Consider the following 13,913-nt stretch of genomic DNA (forward strand, 5'->3'; position numbering starts at 1 on the left):
GGGTGACTGTCTGTGAGGAGTTCACTGTGTGTTCTCCCCGTGTCTGCGTGGGTTTCCTCCGGGTGACCATCTGTGAGGAGCGTGATGTGTTCTCCCTGTGTCTGCGTGGGTTTCCTCTGGGTGCTCAGGTTTCCTCCCATGGTCCAAAAACACACGTTGGTAGGTGGATTGGTGAATCAAAAGTCCATAGGTGTGAGTGTGTGTGTTGCCCCGTGAAAGACTGGTGCCCCCTCCAGGGTGTTTTTCTGCCTTGCGCCCAGTGATGCGGTGTAGGGTCCGGACCCACCGGGAACTGGACTAGCAGTTACAGACAATGAATGAATGAGTTAATGAATTTGGCATGCAAAACATATAAATAAATGAATAAATAAAGACTCAGCCTTAAATTAATCTATCCTCTACTTAGCATGCAAAAAAAAAAAAAAAAAAAAAGGCCTGATGTGTGATGCTTTTGTAGCTGTGGATTTTTTTTTTTTTACTATAAGCCTTTGTGAGTACTAGTGGCACACCCAGTCAGAGACACACTATTTTAATCACGATTTATCGTTTCTCATAACTCCATTGTGACAGTTTTATTGAACATCACATTTTATGTCCATAACGCGCACCCACAGTGCACACTTTTCCAGAGTCATGTTTACAGGCTAAAGTGAACATCCCCCTCTTCGTATGTTGCCACACTATTGATCGGGTTCGATCCCCTCCCTCTCTTGGTTGCCGGCGTCCCTGTCTCCTGAGACACTTCACACTAACCCCCCAATGCTCACTCTGCTTTACGAGGAGATGCAATCAAGGAGCGCAGCAATCGAGCCCGGTTTAGCGGGTCATTTTTCACACTGAAGCACAAGCTGCTGCTGCTGTTTAATATGAATCCCCCATATCTGAGCTTGCAGGCATTATTAGAGTGCTGACATTGCCCAGTGTGATGGCACTGTCTTCTCTGCTGTGCTTCAATACACATCTCCATTTATTCCATACAGAGGAAAGTGTTCCGGAGACATGCTTAATCTGTCTTCCTTTTCAGCACACCTGTGCAGCCCATCAATCACACTTGATGAGCTCCAGTGTCCAAATCCCCACATCCCATACACTTCTAATACCCACCAACCCCAGCCCATCATACGTGCATGTGTGTGTGTGTGAGTATGTGTGTGTGTGTTTTTGTAGATTTTTAAGACAAAAACCTATGCATACATAAGACACTGTGTATATATGTGTATTTGCATATGCTCATTGATTTTTCTGAAAAATAAACAGCATACATATTTAAAAGAAAATGACTCGGAAAGTTGTTTCTTAAAGTTGTTTGCGATTGTTGCTAAGGTCTGTATTCTCTACACAGTGGAATAGGCAGAACATTCAGATCCCAGACCATTTATGCCACTGAATGTATTTGGAATTACTTGTATCATAAGAAGCCAAAAATGCAAACTTTAAGAATGAACTTTCTCTCTCTCTCTCTCTCTCTCTCTCTCTCCTCTCTCTCTCTCTCTCTCTCTCTCTCTCTATATATATATATATATATATATATATATATATATATACATATATATATACACTGTGTATGTGTGTGTGCATGTGTGTGTTTGTGCCATGTTTGATTTGAAATGTTCTTTTTCCTTCTTCCTTTCTTTCTCATAACCCTGCCCTGGGGCAGAAGAAAACGTATATAAGGAACGCTCAGTGAATTTTCACTTTCCATTAAATTCACTTCATAGATTTGTTTAGTGCACAGCACCAGCTTCATGATTTATGGCTTGGATAGATGAATTTTATATCTACAAGCTGTGGAATAAACATCGCAAATTTGATTCTGGCTTGTTGTGTCTTGCCCCAGGGATTAAAATTTGTTATTTGACTTGAAGATAATAATGGGAGCATGGTGAGCATGTCTGGCCATGAAATAAAATATTAGAGCAGATTATTGTACTGTCAGGAGTGCGTCTCTAAAAGAAAACACATGAGCTGCTCATTAAAGAGCTGGTCCAGGGTTCTTCAGCTAACTGAAATAATTGGCCTTTCACTGATATTCATAAGTTATAACGTGTGTCATCAAACACCAAAGAATTAGAGACACTAGTTTCTTTAAATGGAGCTAAATTCAGTTTTACATAAGCATAACATCTGCTGTCTGTTTATATGTTACACTAATTAGATTACACAGTTTCACAGTTTTCACAGTGGCATTAGCTACACAGTTTAAGCAAGTGTTGTCTTCAAAGTGCAGTGTTAGTGTTGGGCCAAGGGCCAAACAGACAAAGCATAGGTAAACTTCAAATGGAATTACACATCATGTTATGCATATTTACTAAAATACAATCAAATACAGAGAGGTTAATAAGTAATACATTGTATACAGATTCTGTTGTTGTACAAAAATATTTTTTAGAAAAATAACATTATCGATTTGGCACAGTTTTATGCCGGGTGCCCTTCCTGCCAAATCCCTCCCTATTTATCCTATGGAGAATTTTCAGAGTTCCCAATCCACCTACCAGCAAGTGTTTTTGGACCCGGAGAAAACCCACGCAAGCACAGGGAGAACACACCACACTCACAGACACCCGGAGCAGGGCTGGAGCTGTGTAACAGCAACATTACCAGCTATGCCACCGTGCCCCCCATAATGGACCAATGAGAAATCTTAAAAAGAACTATATTAACATTTAACTGGCATTAAAAGTTAAGAATATCTTTTACGTTCTGTAAAGCTACATTTTTGCAGGTGTGTTTTTAACAACAGTGCTTGTTTAAACATTATAAAGCTATTCATTCTGTTGCTTTGCAATTTGCAGATGTCTTTGAACAGCATTGTCTTGCTGGTACGACCAAGAGAGAAAATATCCTTTTCAAAAGTCAATAAATGCACAAAAACAAAAAACAATATGATTACACCTTTGCAAAAGCTGGCAGAGCTGCTTTGCTGGCAGATAGGATCCAATTTGTCCCATTTGTTCAGCTGCCGAGAAAGAAATGCAGTTCATTTGATGGATAAAAGAGAATCTGGCTGCTCACCTTACAAGATATAACTTACAATGTTGGCATAAAACTCAAAGCTGTACTGTAGTTCCGTTTGTAGGTTTGGGAATTAAAGGTTGTTGAGCACTCAGACAAACAGCCAAAATTAACTCTGCTTTTAAAGGAAAGGCACTGCCATTTCCAGAACCATTCTGGAGTGCCGAATACCTGCAAAGTGCGTTACCGGTGCATTTTTATTGCAAAGAGGAACTGCATGGTGAACGCTGAGGAGCCTGCTATTGAAATCTTATTGTAAACAGCTTTAAAAGGGCACTCAGCATTCAGCACATCGCTAAGCTATTTGCATTGCCTTCTGGCAATTACAGAATATCTCCCACCCACTTCTCCTTATCTTTCACATAAGCGAGAAGTCACTTCTATGCTTAAGAGTATCAGTGTGGTCGACCTTGTTACTTGTGCTTGAACTTCATTAAGCTCTGTTCAGTCAGTCCTCCGACAGTGAAGGCAATTCAGTGAATTGCAGCTCACATTCTGCTTTCTGACACTGAATAAAGGTGTTAGGTTTTCTTGCACCGTGGAGCTTCTTTATCGCTATCATACATACGCCACTGTAGTCCAGCTCCCTCATGCTGTGACATTATTGCAGATAGGTTTGGCCAAAGAAGAAGCGGAGCTGCATTCTGATTCTTAGATCATGCAGTCGATAAGCTTTGATTGCTTCAGCAGAGGAGAGAATGGTTGTAATCCAGAGGGATTTCTCTTCAGCTACAGCCGCCTGCAGATTTGGTTAAAAATACTTTTTTGTACATCTTTCCTAGCTGTAAGATCCCTTCTTTGCACCGAGCCTATCAAATGCTGGTGTTAGACCTCCCTCTTTGAAATGCCAGATAGATAAACTATCTGAATATGATGGTGCAAATCACCCAGATAGTCTCTCACCTGGGACTACATGGAAATGCCACCAGCCCACCCACGTCCCTGACCTTTATGGTTCCTGAATTAGACCAGTCTTGGGCCCATCTGAATGAGAATATGAGTTGAAGACCAATTTCTATGTCGAGAGTTATTTCTGTGCTATGCCTCTTGTGGGCCTAGATTGTGTCTTATAATGTGCTTGCTGCGTTTGCTTTTGAAATCTGTCACCTGGAATAGAGAGAGGAAGGAAGAAGAAAAGGGAGAAGAAAAAAAAAAACAACTAAAAAGCCACACCAGCTGTTGGCCATGTCGTATTGTGTTTACAAGTTTCCCCTGATGTGGACAAAGGTCTCAATGGAGATATTGTGGAACAAGGAAGCCATTCAGTGACAGGATTGTTCACCATGGCAACTTCCCCCTCCCCCTGCAGAGCAGTAAAAGGGGCCTTTGGAAACGCTCACCTGTACACCAAGCTGTTCTTCCTGCTTATTATCACCCGGCTGCTGCCATAAAAATGCTGCTAGGCCACGATGGCATTTTGGATTACTGGGTAATTGGTGCTGAAGTTTATTATGTGGGTTTAACAGCAAGCCCAGACCCACTGTGGGCTCTTTAACCACTGTCATGTCTCAGAGAGAGATTGGTTTTGGAGACATAATCGGTTTACGAAGATTTGTATGCTAAGTCAGACACAAACAAAACTTTTGTCTCTTGTTTGGACATTTTAGTTGTTTCTTGTTTTATTCTTTAGTGCGATGCTGATGTAACACAAGCTGTGCATTTGCATTTTGTGTTTTATTTTATGTTTTTTGAGACTGTAGCATATTCCCTGGCGTTGTAAGATATACATGCATAAGTGAGAGGCCATCTGAAATTAAGTTTGCATCTATTTAAGCAGAGTACAGGATATTTGTTTTTCATTGACCAGAAAAAATGCAGAAAACATGTTTAAAAGATCTTCAGCTTTTCTGATTTTTTTTTTTCATGTTGTTTGCATATCCTGTTTCTCACAATCCGGATATATATCTGCAATTGTGATATATATTTACAGTTTAAAAGGGTGTTCTGTTGTTCTATAAACACACATATAGTAGTGATAGTCTGTTTATAATAAAATATAATAAATTATGTATAATTATATGTCTGATTTTGCTTTTTCTTTTGCAGCATGTGTCAGAGCTGCTGGCAGTGGTTCGCCTTCCCTTTATCCACCCCAGCTATCTGCTGAACGTAGTGGACAATGAGGAGCTCATAAAGTCCTCGGAGCCTTGCAGAGACCTGGTTAATGAGGCCAAGCGCTACCACATGTTGCCCCATGCCCGACAAGAGATGCAGACACCCAGAACTCGACCGCGACTGTCTGCAGGTACACGCTTCAGCTCATCTAACAATAACATCACGCACCATCAACGTGTGAACTGTATAATTACTCCAAGCACCATCTGTCATGATCTTTTGTCACTCTACTAGTTATCCCTGCTTGGTTTATGTTGGATATATTGTAATTCCCTCCTTCATTACCTATTCATGCTGTATGGTAAGCTGTGGCTTCTTCAAAACCCCAACCTGGTTGTCTCAGTCTGCTGCTGCTCATAGTCCAATACGAGTGTAGAGCTGTAGAGCAGAAGAATCCCCTTCATCTCCTGTAACAGCACCTCCATGCTAATGCAGCTAAACACCCTGCCTGGAGTCCAGCCACAGCAGTGTCACATCTTTGCCAAAGTGAGAGTCAACAGTGGGTGTCACAGCACCTGCGCTGCTTATTACTGAGCTTTAGCCACTCTGCAAATTTCACTGATGTGTACCTAAGAAAAGCCCTGCTGTGTGAAACCGGTCAAGGATTTGCATTTTCAAAGTCCCAGTCCACAGCTGTTCATGGAGCTATAATCTTTTCATTTTATAAAGGTAAATTCACTATTATCCCTTAAGAGCACCTTTCATTGTTTATGCAATTCAATACATTTACCTTAACCCTCTAGAAACTTGGGGGATCAAAGTATCTTTAGTGATGTCTGTATAGTAAACATTGTTGCACGCATGCGATGCTAAACCAATTTACTAGCTTGACCTAAATGTCCAGATATTGGCACCAGTCATTCCTCCTCAGCATTTCTGCCACTTGTCTCAGAAACTCTACCTTAAGATTGCATTGGATGTTGAGAGATATATTGGCAAAAATCTAATATACACCAGTTTCAGATATAGTCATTCAGCCTAAACAAATTTGGCTACAAAGTGATGGAAGGGTATACCTCACTAATTAGCTTCCTGGAAGCCAGCAGCCCAAATCAATACACACATGCCTCAAACCTCAGTGAGTTGCTGGACTATGATATACTGCTGTATATAATAACAGCTTCAGGTAGCACCTACATGGCGCATCCACCTAAGCCTTGGCACTGCTTGGGGGTTGCGTGTTCTCTTCCAAGTATTTTAAGCTGAGTAATGAAGTTGGATTAGCAGTGATTGCACTTTTTAACCTTTACTTTCCCAGTTTTGTAGTGTTGTGTGATAGGGGCACACTACACAGTTTACACAGTGGAAAACAGCACAAGTGAATAGGGTTGAATAATTAGGCTTCAGTATGGTTATATGTGTGTCCCCTTACAGTTAGTTATACAGTGGCAGAAAACACATAAGCAATCAATTTGCGATTAGGATTACAGTATTCGCCCTGTGAAGGACTGGCGTCCCCTCCAGGGTGTATTCCCGCCTTGCGCCCAATGATTCCAGGTAGGCTCTGGACCCCCCGCGACCCTAAATTGGATAAGCGGTTACAAATAATGGATGGATGGATGGATGGATGGATTACAGTATTCATAAGGCTGCATGACACACAGGGCTTTCCTGACAACATACATCAGCTTATATGGAGGTTTTTATATTGTCACTGTCCAAAGGAATATATGTATCTCCAAAATAGTAACTTTACAGTAGTAACTTTTCATTGCAAAGAATTTCATTCCAAATAATTTTGGAGCATTTCTATTGGTCCATTCATCATGAAATTTTTCACACAAAGTGAAAGACAACTGCTGTGAAAGTCCACAAAATGGAGATACATGTTTTTCTTTGGACATTGTTGATATGCTTATTCAAAATTTGTCAGATGACATAAAAATGGATTCTTGTTGGAACCGGCCATTATAGTTTGTTTTATGAATGCACTTTGATTCCTTAAAAGTTCTGCCTGCCACTAAAAATAATATCTGAAATCTTTTGCTACATTCGACCTGCAGTTTTAGTTTAAAAATAAAACACAGGCAAACTACAGACACCTAGTATATCTTGGCTGATTCACTACATTTGGGAGTGGAGCAAATTGTAAAATTTTGCAGCTATTGCTTCATGTGCACTCTAGCAGTTACTGGAGAGGGGACATTCCTTTCTGATGCATGGTTATCAGAATATTCGTATAAAATCAGTGCTGAATCCACATGCTCTTTTCATCATTGCTTAATCCACTCCAATCAGCCGAGGAGTGGCATCTGGGCAGAGCCTCCTGCTGCCTGCCTCTAATACCTGTCTCGTTGCGTTTGTCAGCAGCAGGAGAGACCTAGAAACAGCATGACTCTTCACACAGCAGGAGCTCAGGAACCTGAAAGAAGGGTATGGATCCCGGCCCTTATCCAAGCATTGCTGGATTAGCAAGCCCCGAATGAGTGTGGGGCCAGATTAGCACTGTGCCCTCCGTTTGGTGTAGTCTCGCTGGGCCTGGGTTTATAGCTGCTGCAGTGAGCTTTTTCAGGCATAGCTGGGCAGAGATATATAAAACTACTGTCAAGTAAAAATATTGTTACTTCAATAAAATATTGCCTCAAAAAAAAAAAAAACAAAACAAAACAAAAAAAGGAAACGGAAAAAAGACAACTTGAATATGACTTAAAAGTCTCAAGATTTCCCTATGAACTGGAAATATGCTGGAGAACCTCATAGAGCATCTTTTTTATATATTATTTTGGTTTACAATAAAAGTACAATGAAGTAAATGGAATAAAATTAAACACAAATTAAAAACATTTTTTACAAGATGCATCAAAACAGTTAATCAGGAACAGTGCTGTACAACCATCAGATCATCTTTCATTTGTTTAATCTTCAGTCAAAACAGCCATTAAGCCCAAGTTCTGCTTCAGGAGACATTCTGAGAAGATTGCAAATAACTTTCATTTACTTTCACATGGAATGGCAAATTCAAAGACATTTCATCTTTGTAATAATCTCGTGGACAGTCTGAGAACATCAGCAGGTTTTTAATTTGCAAATGATCTTAACTGTCACAAAAATTGAAAATACATCTAAAAAGAGTGGATGTATAAAGAAGGCATGGGTTGGGCTTCCAGTATATACTGGAAAATAATGGTCTTGAATTTAGTTATGGTGGCTTTTCTGTAATTATCTGCTAAATATGTTTTTAGTGCTTCTTTCCTAGTGCTGAAAAATGAATAACTTTGGTTAAACTACAAATTAAATAAAGAAGTGTGTCTCCTAAAATGTGTACTTATGAAAAATAAAATTTATGTATAAGTATTAGATTCAACACAATTTTCCCATGAAATATATTACATCCCTACATCCTTTATGTTTCTGTGTTAATGCTGTCAAAAAAAATTGTTGGTGTAACCTGCTTTTTTTTCATGTTGAAATGATGTACTTTTTTAGTGTAACTGAAGGAACCCAGTTCCCTGGAAAATATATGTAGTGGAGTTTGACTGATGGGCTGGTTGTTTCCCTGTGGTACTGAGGTGTCAGAAATGGACTGCACTTGCAGATGTGGGGCCAGAGTTTCTCTGCCCCCAGGGCAACGTGCCTCTCTAGACCAGAGGGGGTCCATAAGCAGCCGGGTCAAAGAGTACACATGCAGTAGCTGAGCCCATATATGCCAAGTGTGTGGAGACAGAGGCACAACCGGGCAAGCAGATGGCCATGCCAGTCATGCTAATTGTTTGCAGCACAGTAAGGGCATGCTATACTCCGCCCATGCAGAAATCCAACATCTTGTGTTACACAAGCCTTTACAAATAGAATGACTCCAACCATGTGCTTTTTACTGAAAAATTAATGATGGCAAGAGAAATGCAGCAACAGTCTGGATCCTCCAAGGGAAAATCATTTTTTACTTTTTATTTACGTGTTGCAAAACCAGGCTTGTATTTCTTTAGGTTTTTTTTTTTTTTACTGTAAGTAGTGAACATTGACGTTTCATTTTCTCCCACCGCACACGGCTGATCCTCCCTGCCCCAGCCTTCTGCTTTTCAGGAGGAATGTATGTCATGAATTTTAATCCAAATGCTTGGAGATAAAAATCTTGTTGCCCAGTCAAACAAACTGACTGAGCCTGAAGCCCACAGACAAGATTCACTTTTTTTTTCACCCCTCACAAAAGTGAATCTTCTTCTTTATCATTCCTTAAATAAATATATTTGTTGGGAAAGCTTTGTCTGCGCAGGCCAGGGGAATAGTTCAGCACATCTTCATGTCAGTCAGTGCTGTGTTTTTGGAGAAAACACAGCATCTTTGTATCTCAGGTTCGGGAACTTTCTGCTTTTTCAGACTCTGGGTTTGTCTGTGACTTCTACTTCGTTATTAATTTCAGACATTACATGAAGCTTTGACTTTTATGAGATATTTCTTTGATTTTGTTTGTTGTTTACTTTCCCTTTTGCTGTTTGTTATCACAGACCGTCAACAAATATGAGATAAAAGGCTCAAATCGTTATGAATTCAGAAGAACGAACTGGAATGGAGGATCTGCGTCCCCTTGAGAGAAATGTTAGGAAATATATAAATAATTCATCAAAAAAGATAACATTTCTATAAATGCCATTTCCATTATCAACTTTTTAAATGCTGTAAAATACACTTATCTCTCTTTCTTAGCTGGCCTTTTGCTCTCCGTCCACTCAAAATGTCACTGGATAAAAGCTGTTTTTTTAAAATGACTGTTGTTGGGGTTTTTGCTGTTTCTGTCCCTCTAGGTGTTGCAGAGGTGATAGTGCTGGTGGGGGGGCGACAGGTCATTGGAATGAACCAGCGCTCGCTGACAGCCGTCACTTGCTTCAACCCCCAGAACAACAAGTGGTACCCCCTGGCCAGCCTGCCTTTCTACGACCGCGAGTTCTTCTCTGTCATTTCAGCAGGAGATAATATCTACCTGTCAGGTAATCAAACCATCTGTGTGTCACTGGCAGGTTTGGAAGCCTCCCACAGGTGTGGGCTTTTATATTTAGCACAGGTTGGCGTGATGTCGTGGAGGCAGCGTTTCTACTTCAGCCTTTCCACGTTATTCCTGCCTGAGCTTTGTGTCGTTGTGAGACACCTGCACATTTATTTGCTTAATGAGTTTTCAGACAGCCGTGGTCCTGTTGTCTTTAAACCTCAGAAGTCACAGTTAGCAATGATGCTTTCCAGAACCTATTACTATTAATATCAGTCAGATTCTGATAGGAATAACATTTATTTTAAATATTTTTTTAGTTCTTCTAAATTAAATTTGTCTTTTGACAGATTTTTTAAAGATATATATATATATCAAAAATGCATATCAAAAATGCCTTCTGTTTTATCTGCTCTTCTCTGTTAGTCACATGGTTTTCAATGTTCAATTTATTAATATAAGGGAATATGATCTAAACTTAAATAAATATATTTTTTTCTCTCAAAAAATATTTTTGAACAAAAAAAGCATGAATCTGAAGTCACACATCATCTTTATCATTATCATCTGATTAACAAAATAGTAATAAATACATAATCCCAGTGCCCTTTAAATAAACTTGCACTCTCACACATACAATTGGAAGTGCATATTATTTCTTACTAATCTATCCATATAGAATAGAACTGAATGTAAATGTAATTTATTATGTAAATAATTCTAAAATATTTGCAAAGCAAATACTGACAATTTAGAAACACAACAGTAATAGCTCTAAACTTCTCAGTGTTAAGGGCATCTTCTGGCTGCCCACATTCTGGAGTCTGAACTGGACATTGACATCTTAATACTTCATTAAGAGTCATTAATGTCAATTTTTTATCAGAATCCGTCAGTATTATAATCCTAAACCTAACCCCCAAAAGGGTTTCCAGGAACAAATTACATTTCCAGTTTCCTGCCAATCAGAGTTCAGCTGGAATTTGAGCTGTGCCATGTGTCCATAACTGGAAGAGTGCTGACCATGGCTTCACTGGAAAGGAAAGACTGTAGGAAAGGAAAGACTCGCTTTCTCTCTCTCTCTCTCTCTCTCTCTCTCTCTCTCTCTCTCTCTCTCTCTCTCTCTCTCTCTTTATGCATTCATCAGGAAGAAACTAAGTAATACAGCACAGCTGGCTCTTCACCAACATAGGTGGCTTTAGTCATCTCTAAATGGTGCCATATCTTGGCGATATCTATTACACTTTTAATACCATGGCTGAATCAATTAACAGTTAACAAAGCCAAAATGCTGACCTTCTGATGTGTTAATAAACAAATCACTCAGTTGTGTTTAGATGATGCATGTAGTTATTCCAACGGACTTCTGTAAACCATTAAATAGTCTGTAGCAATATGGTCACTACTTTTGTTACACTGTACAGTAAATGATGTTATCTACAAATAACAACCACTGGGACTTTGCAAAATCACTTGTTCAAACGTATGTATCATTCTTGAAGCTAAATTTAGCTACAAACATTGGCTTTCCAGCCTTAAATGTGTTATTTATGAACTGGAAAATGTTGTAGCTTCCCAAACTGAGCAGGTTGAGAATGTATCTGCCATGCTTAAATAACTGTATGACTGTTACACCTTAGCATTAAATATCTTCTGAAATTAACAATGCACTCTAAAGTTCAAGACACTGACAAAAACAAAAAAGCTCACTACTGTTTCTCATGAGATTGAATGTCACTTACCCAAAATCACAGTCGTTGACAGGAAAAATTAAAATGTATATGGTGTATAGTATTGGAGGCCTTGTGACAAGGCCAGGTGAAAGTAAATTATTGAAGACATAAAGGTTTAACTGAAGATATTTGAGCACCTATATTCATTGTATAAAAAATTAATAATTATTGATCTTCAAAAATACATAAGGAGATAAGAACATACACTGTTAATGTGCAGACTTTACCGTCTAAATGTTCAGGTTTCAGTTTGAACTGGTTAGCAATGGGTGTTTTATTGGTTCTTCTCATCCCTAAAGCTGAACTGAATTGGAGCAGGTGTGTGGGACCAGACAGGCTGCTTTCAGAGCAGGGGGCTGGTGAAGAGGGTGTAAATGGAGACTTGAGCAGTCATTTGTGTCTGGGCTTTGCACCTTCTTCAGGTGGAATGGAGTCAGGAGTCATGCTGGCAGACGTGTGGTGCTACATGTCCCTGCTGGATAATTGGAATCTGGTGTCTCGAATGACAGTCCCCCGCTGCCGGCACAACAGCGTGGTGTATGATGGCAAGCTGTACACCATCGGAGGACTTGGGGTAGCAGGCAACCTGGATAATGTGGAAAGGTACGATGTTGGGACCTATACATGCACACACTCACACTCTCAGAAACACACACACACATCTGGCATCTAAATTAAACATTCCATCAGAAGCTATTATGCATTCCAGATAAGAGTATGGTCAGCTTTTTCTGTGCAGGGAGCCAATCTGATAATTAGATCTCTACTGGGGCATTGTGGTACTATTTCAGAGGCAGGTGACTATAGGGCAAGTGCATTACACAGATCAGATCAGGTTTCATTTTGAATACCTCCGCTCAGACTGTCACTGTAATGAACTGTAGCAGGATTCTACAATCTAGGCAGTTGCTTCAATTAGGACTACTGTTTTAAAGGTAAAACAGATGGTAAAGCAGTGTTAAGGGTAAAAAAGAAGGTAAAACAGTGTGCACAAAAGTACATGACACTTACGTAAGCCCTTCAAACCCTCCATGACAACTGGCATAAACCACCATTTATTCACACATCAAATAGGTGTCAATTTATCATAAACATTAAGTATGAATATTCAGTGTCAAACTGATTTAACATCCCTGTCAGTTAACGCTAACATTTTCTGCTGACATTAGGTTGTTTTGACACGTTATATGTTGAAATGACAGAAGTTGTAGATCAATGTATATCACAGTGATATAGGGCTGATAACACAACACAGCTTGCCAAGTTTTCTGTGGCATTTAAATGAGTTTAGCTTCGTATGATTATGTGAATTTAAGGTCCCCATGCTCAGTTCCAAGTGTGGGTTAGAGAGGTATAAAGCTCCCTATCACTGGGCCGTGGAGTAATGGATCTGTTTTCTCTGGAAAATCAGAATCTGATCTCACTGATTCCTTTGGGCCTGAGTACAATCGAATCCTCATAGAAATGTTCCAGAATCTGAAGCTCTTTTAAGTTGTATGCAGCGAACAAGGATACACCCAATTAATATAATTAAGTCAATATTCTACACTAATATTGTCGTAGGAAAATTATGGAAATATTAGCATGTAGTATTTTGACAGACTTATTGCAAGAAAATATTCAGAGCAATCTGACAGTAAAGTGTATTATATTGTATTACATTTCAGAACAAACTCTAGATGAGCCTGTGTCTACAAACATTTGGCCATGTTATATAGGTGCTGGGCCAATTTAAATGATTTTGTGACAGATGAATAGAGTTTATGCAGATGTATTTCAGTAATTCAAGGCTTATGTAAGTGTCATGCAGTATATTGGACAGTGGTTTTCAGTGCTTCTGAATGGTGAGTGTCTACAGGAAAGCTCCGTGTTGTATGATTGTGGCCACCAGAAATAATAGAGGAGAAAATGACATGTTTTCACATCATGCTTTTATGCTTGTGGCTATACTTGTCTAAAAGTGTGTGGAACTTTTTTTCTGTTCTCGTTTATTTTCTTGTTGAAAGGCTAGACATGATAAAAATATCTATATTTCCCTAAAAGCAGCATCACTCATTTCATTTAATGAAAAACACTGTGTTGAGTGTTGATGCTTCAGGCCTTGGCATTCTATTTGCATCTCCCACTTA

General features: G+C 39.4%; 1 protein-coding gene across 2 annotated transcripts in view; it reads left to right on the top strand.

The window, feature by feature from the left end:
• Positions 1-13,913, top strand: part of LOC136694496 (kelch-like protein 29) — a 106,680-nt gene that overhangs the window by 69,856 nt on the left and 22,911 nt on the right. For both annotated transcript variants that reach the window (XM_066668124.1, XM_066668115.1), the window contains exons 9-11: positions 5,062-5,260; positions 9,873-10,055; positions 12,207-12,387. In XM_066668124.1, the coding sequence (XP_066524221.1) occupies positions 5,062-5,260; positions 9,873-10,055; positions 12,207-12,387 (563 nt within the window). The remainder of the gene's footprint in view (positions 1-5,061; positions 5,261-9,872; positions 10,056-12,206; positions 12,388-13,913) is intronic.

This window comes from Hoplias malabaricus, chromosome 1, assembly GCF_029633855.1.
Source record: "Hoplias malabaricus isolate fHopMal1 chromosome 1, fHopMal1.hap1, whole genome shotgun sequence".
Taxonomy (NCBI): Eukaryota; Metazoa; Chordata; class Actinopteri; order Characiformes; family Erythrinidae; genus Hoplias; species Hoplias malabaricus.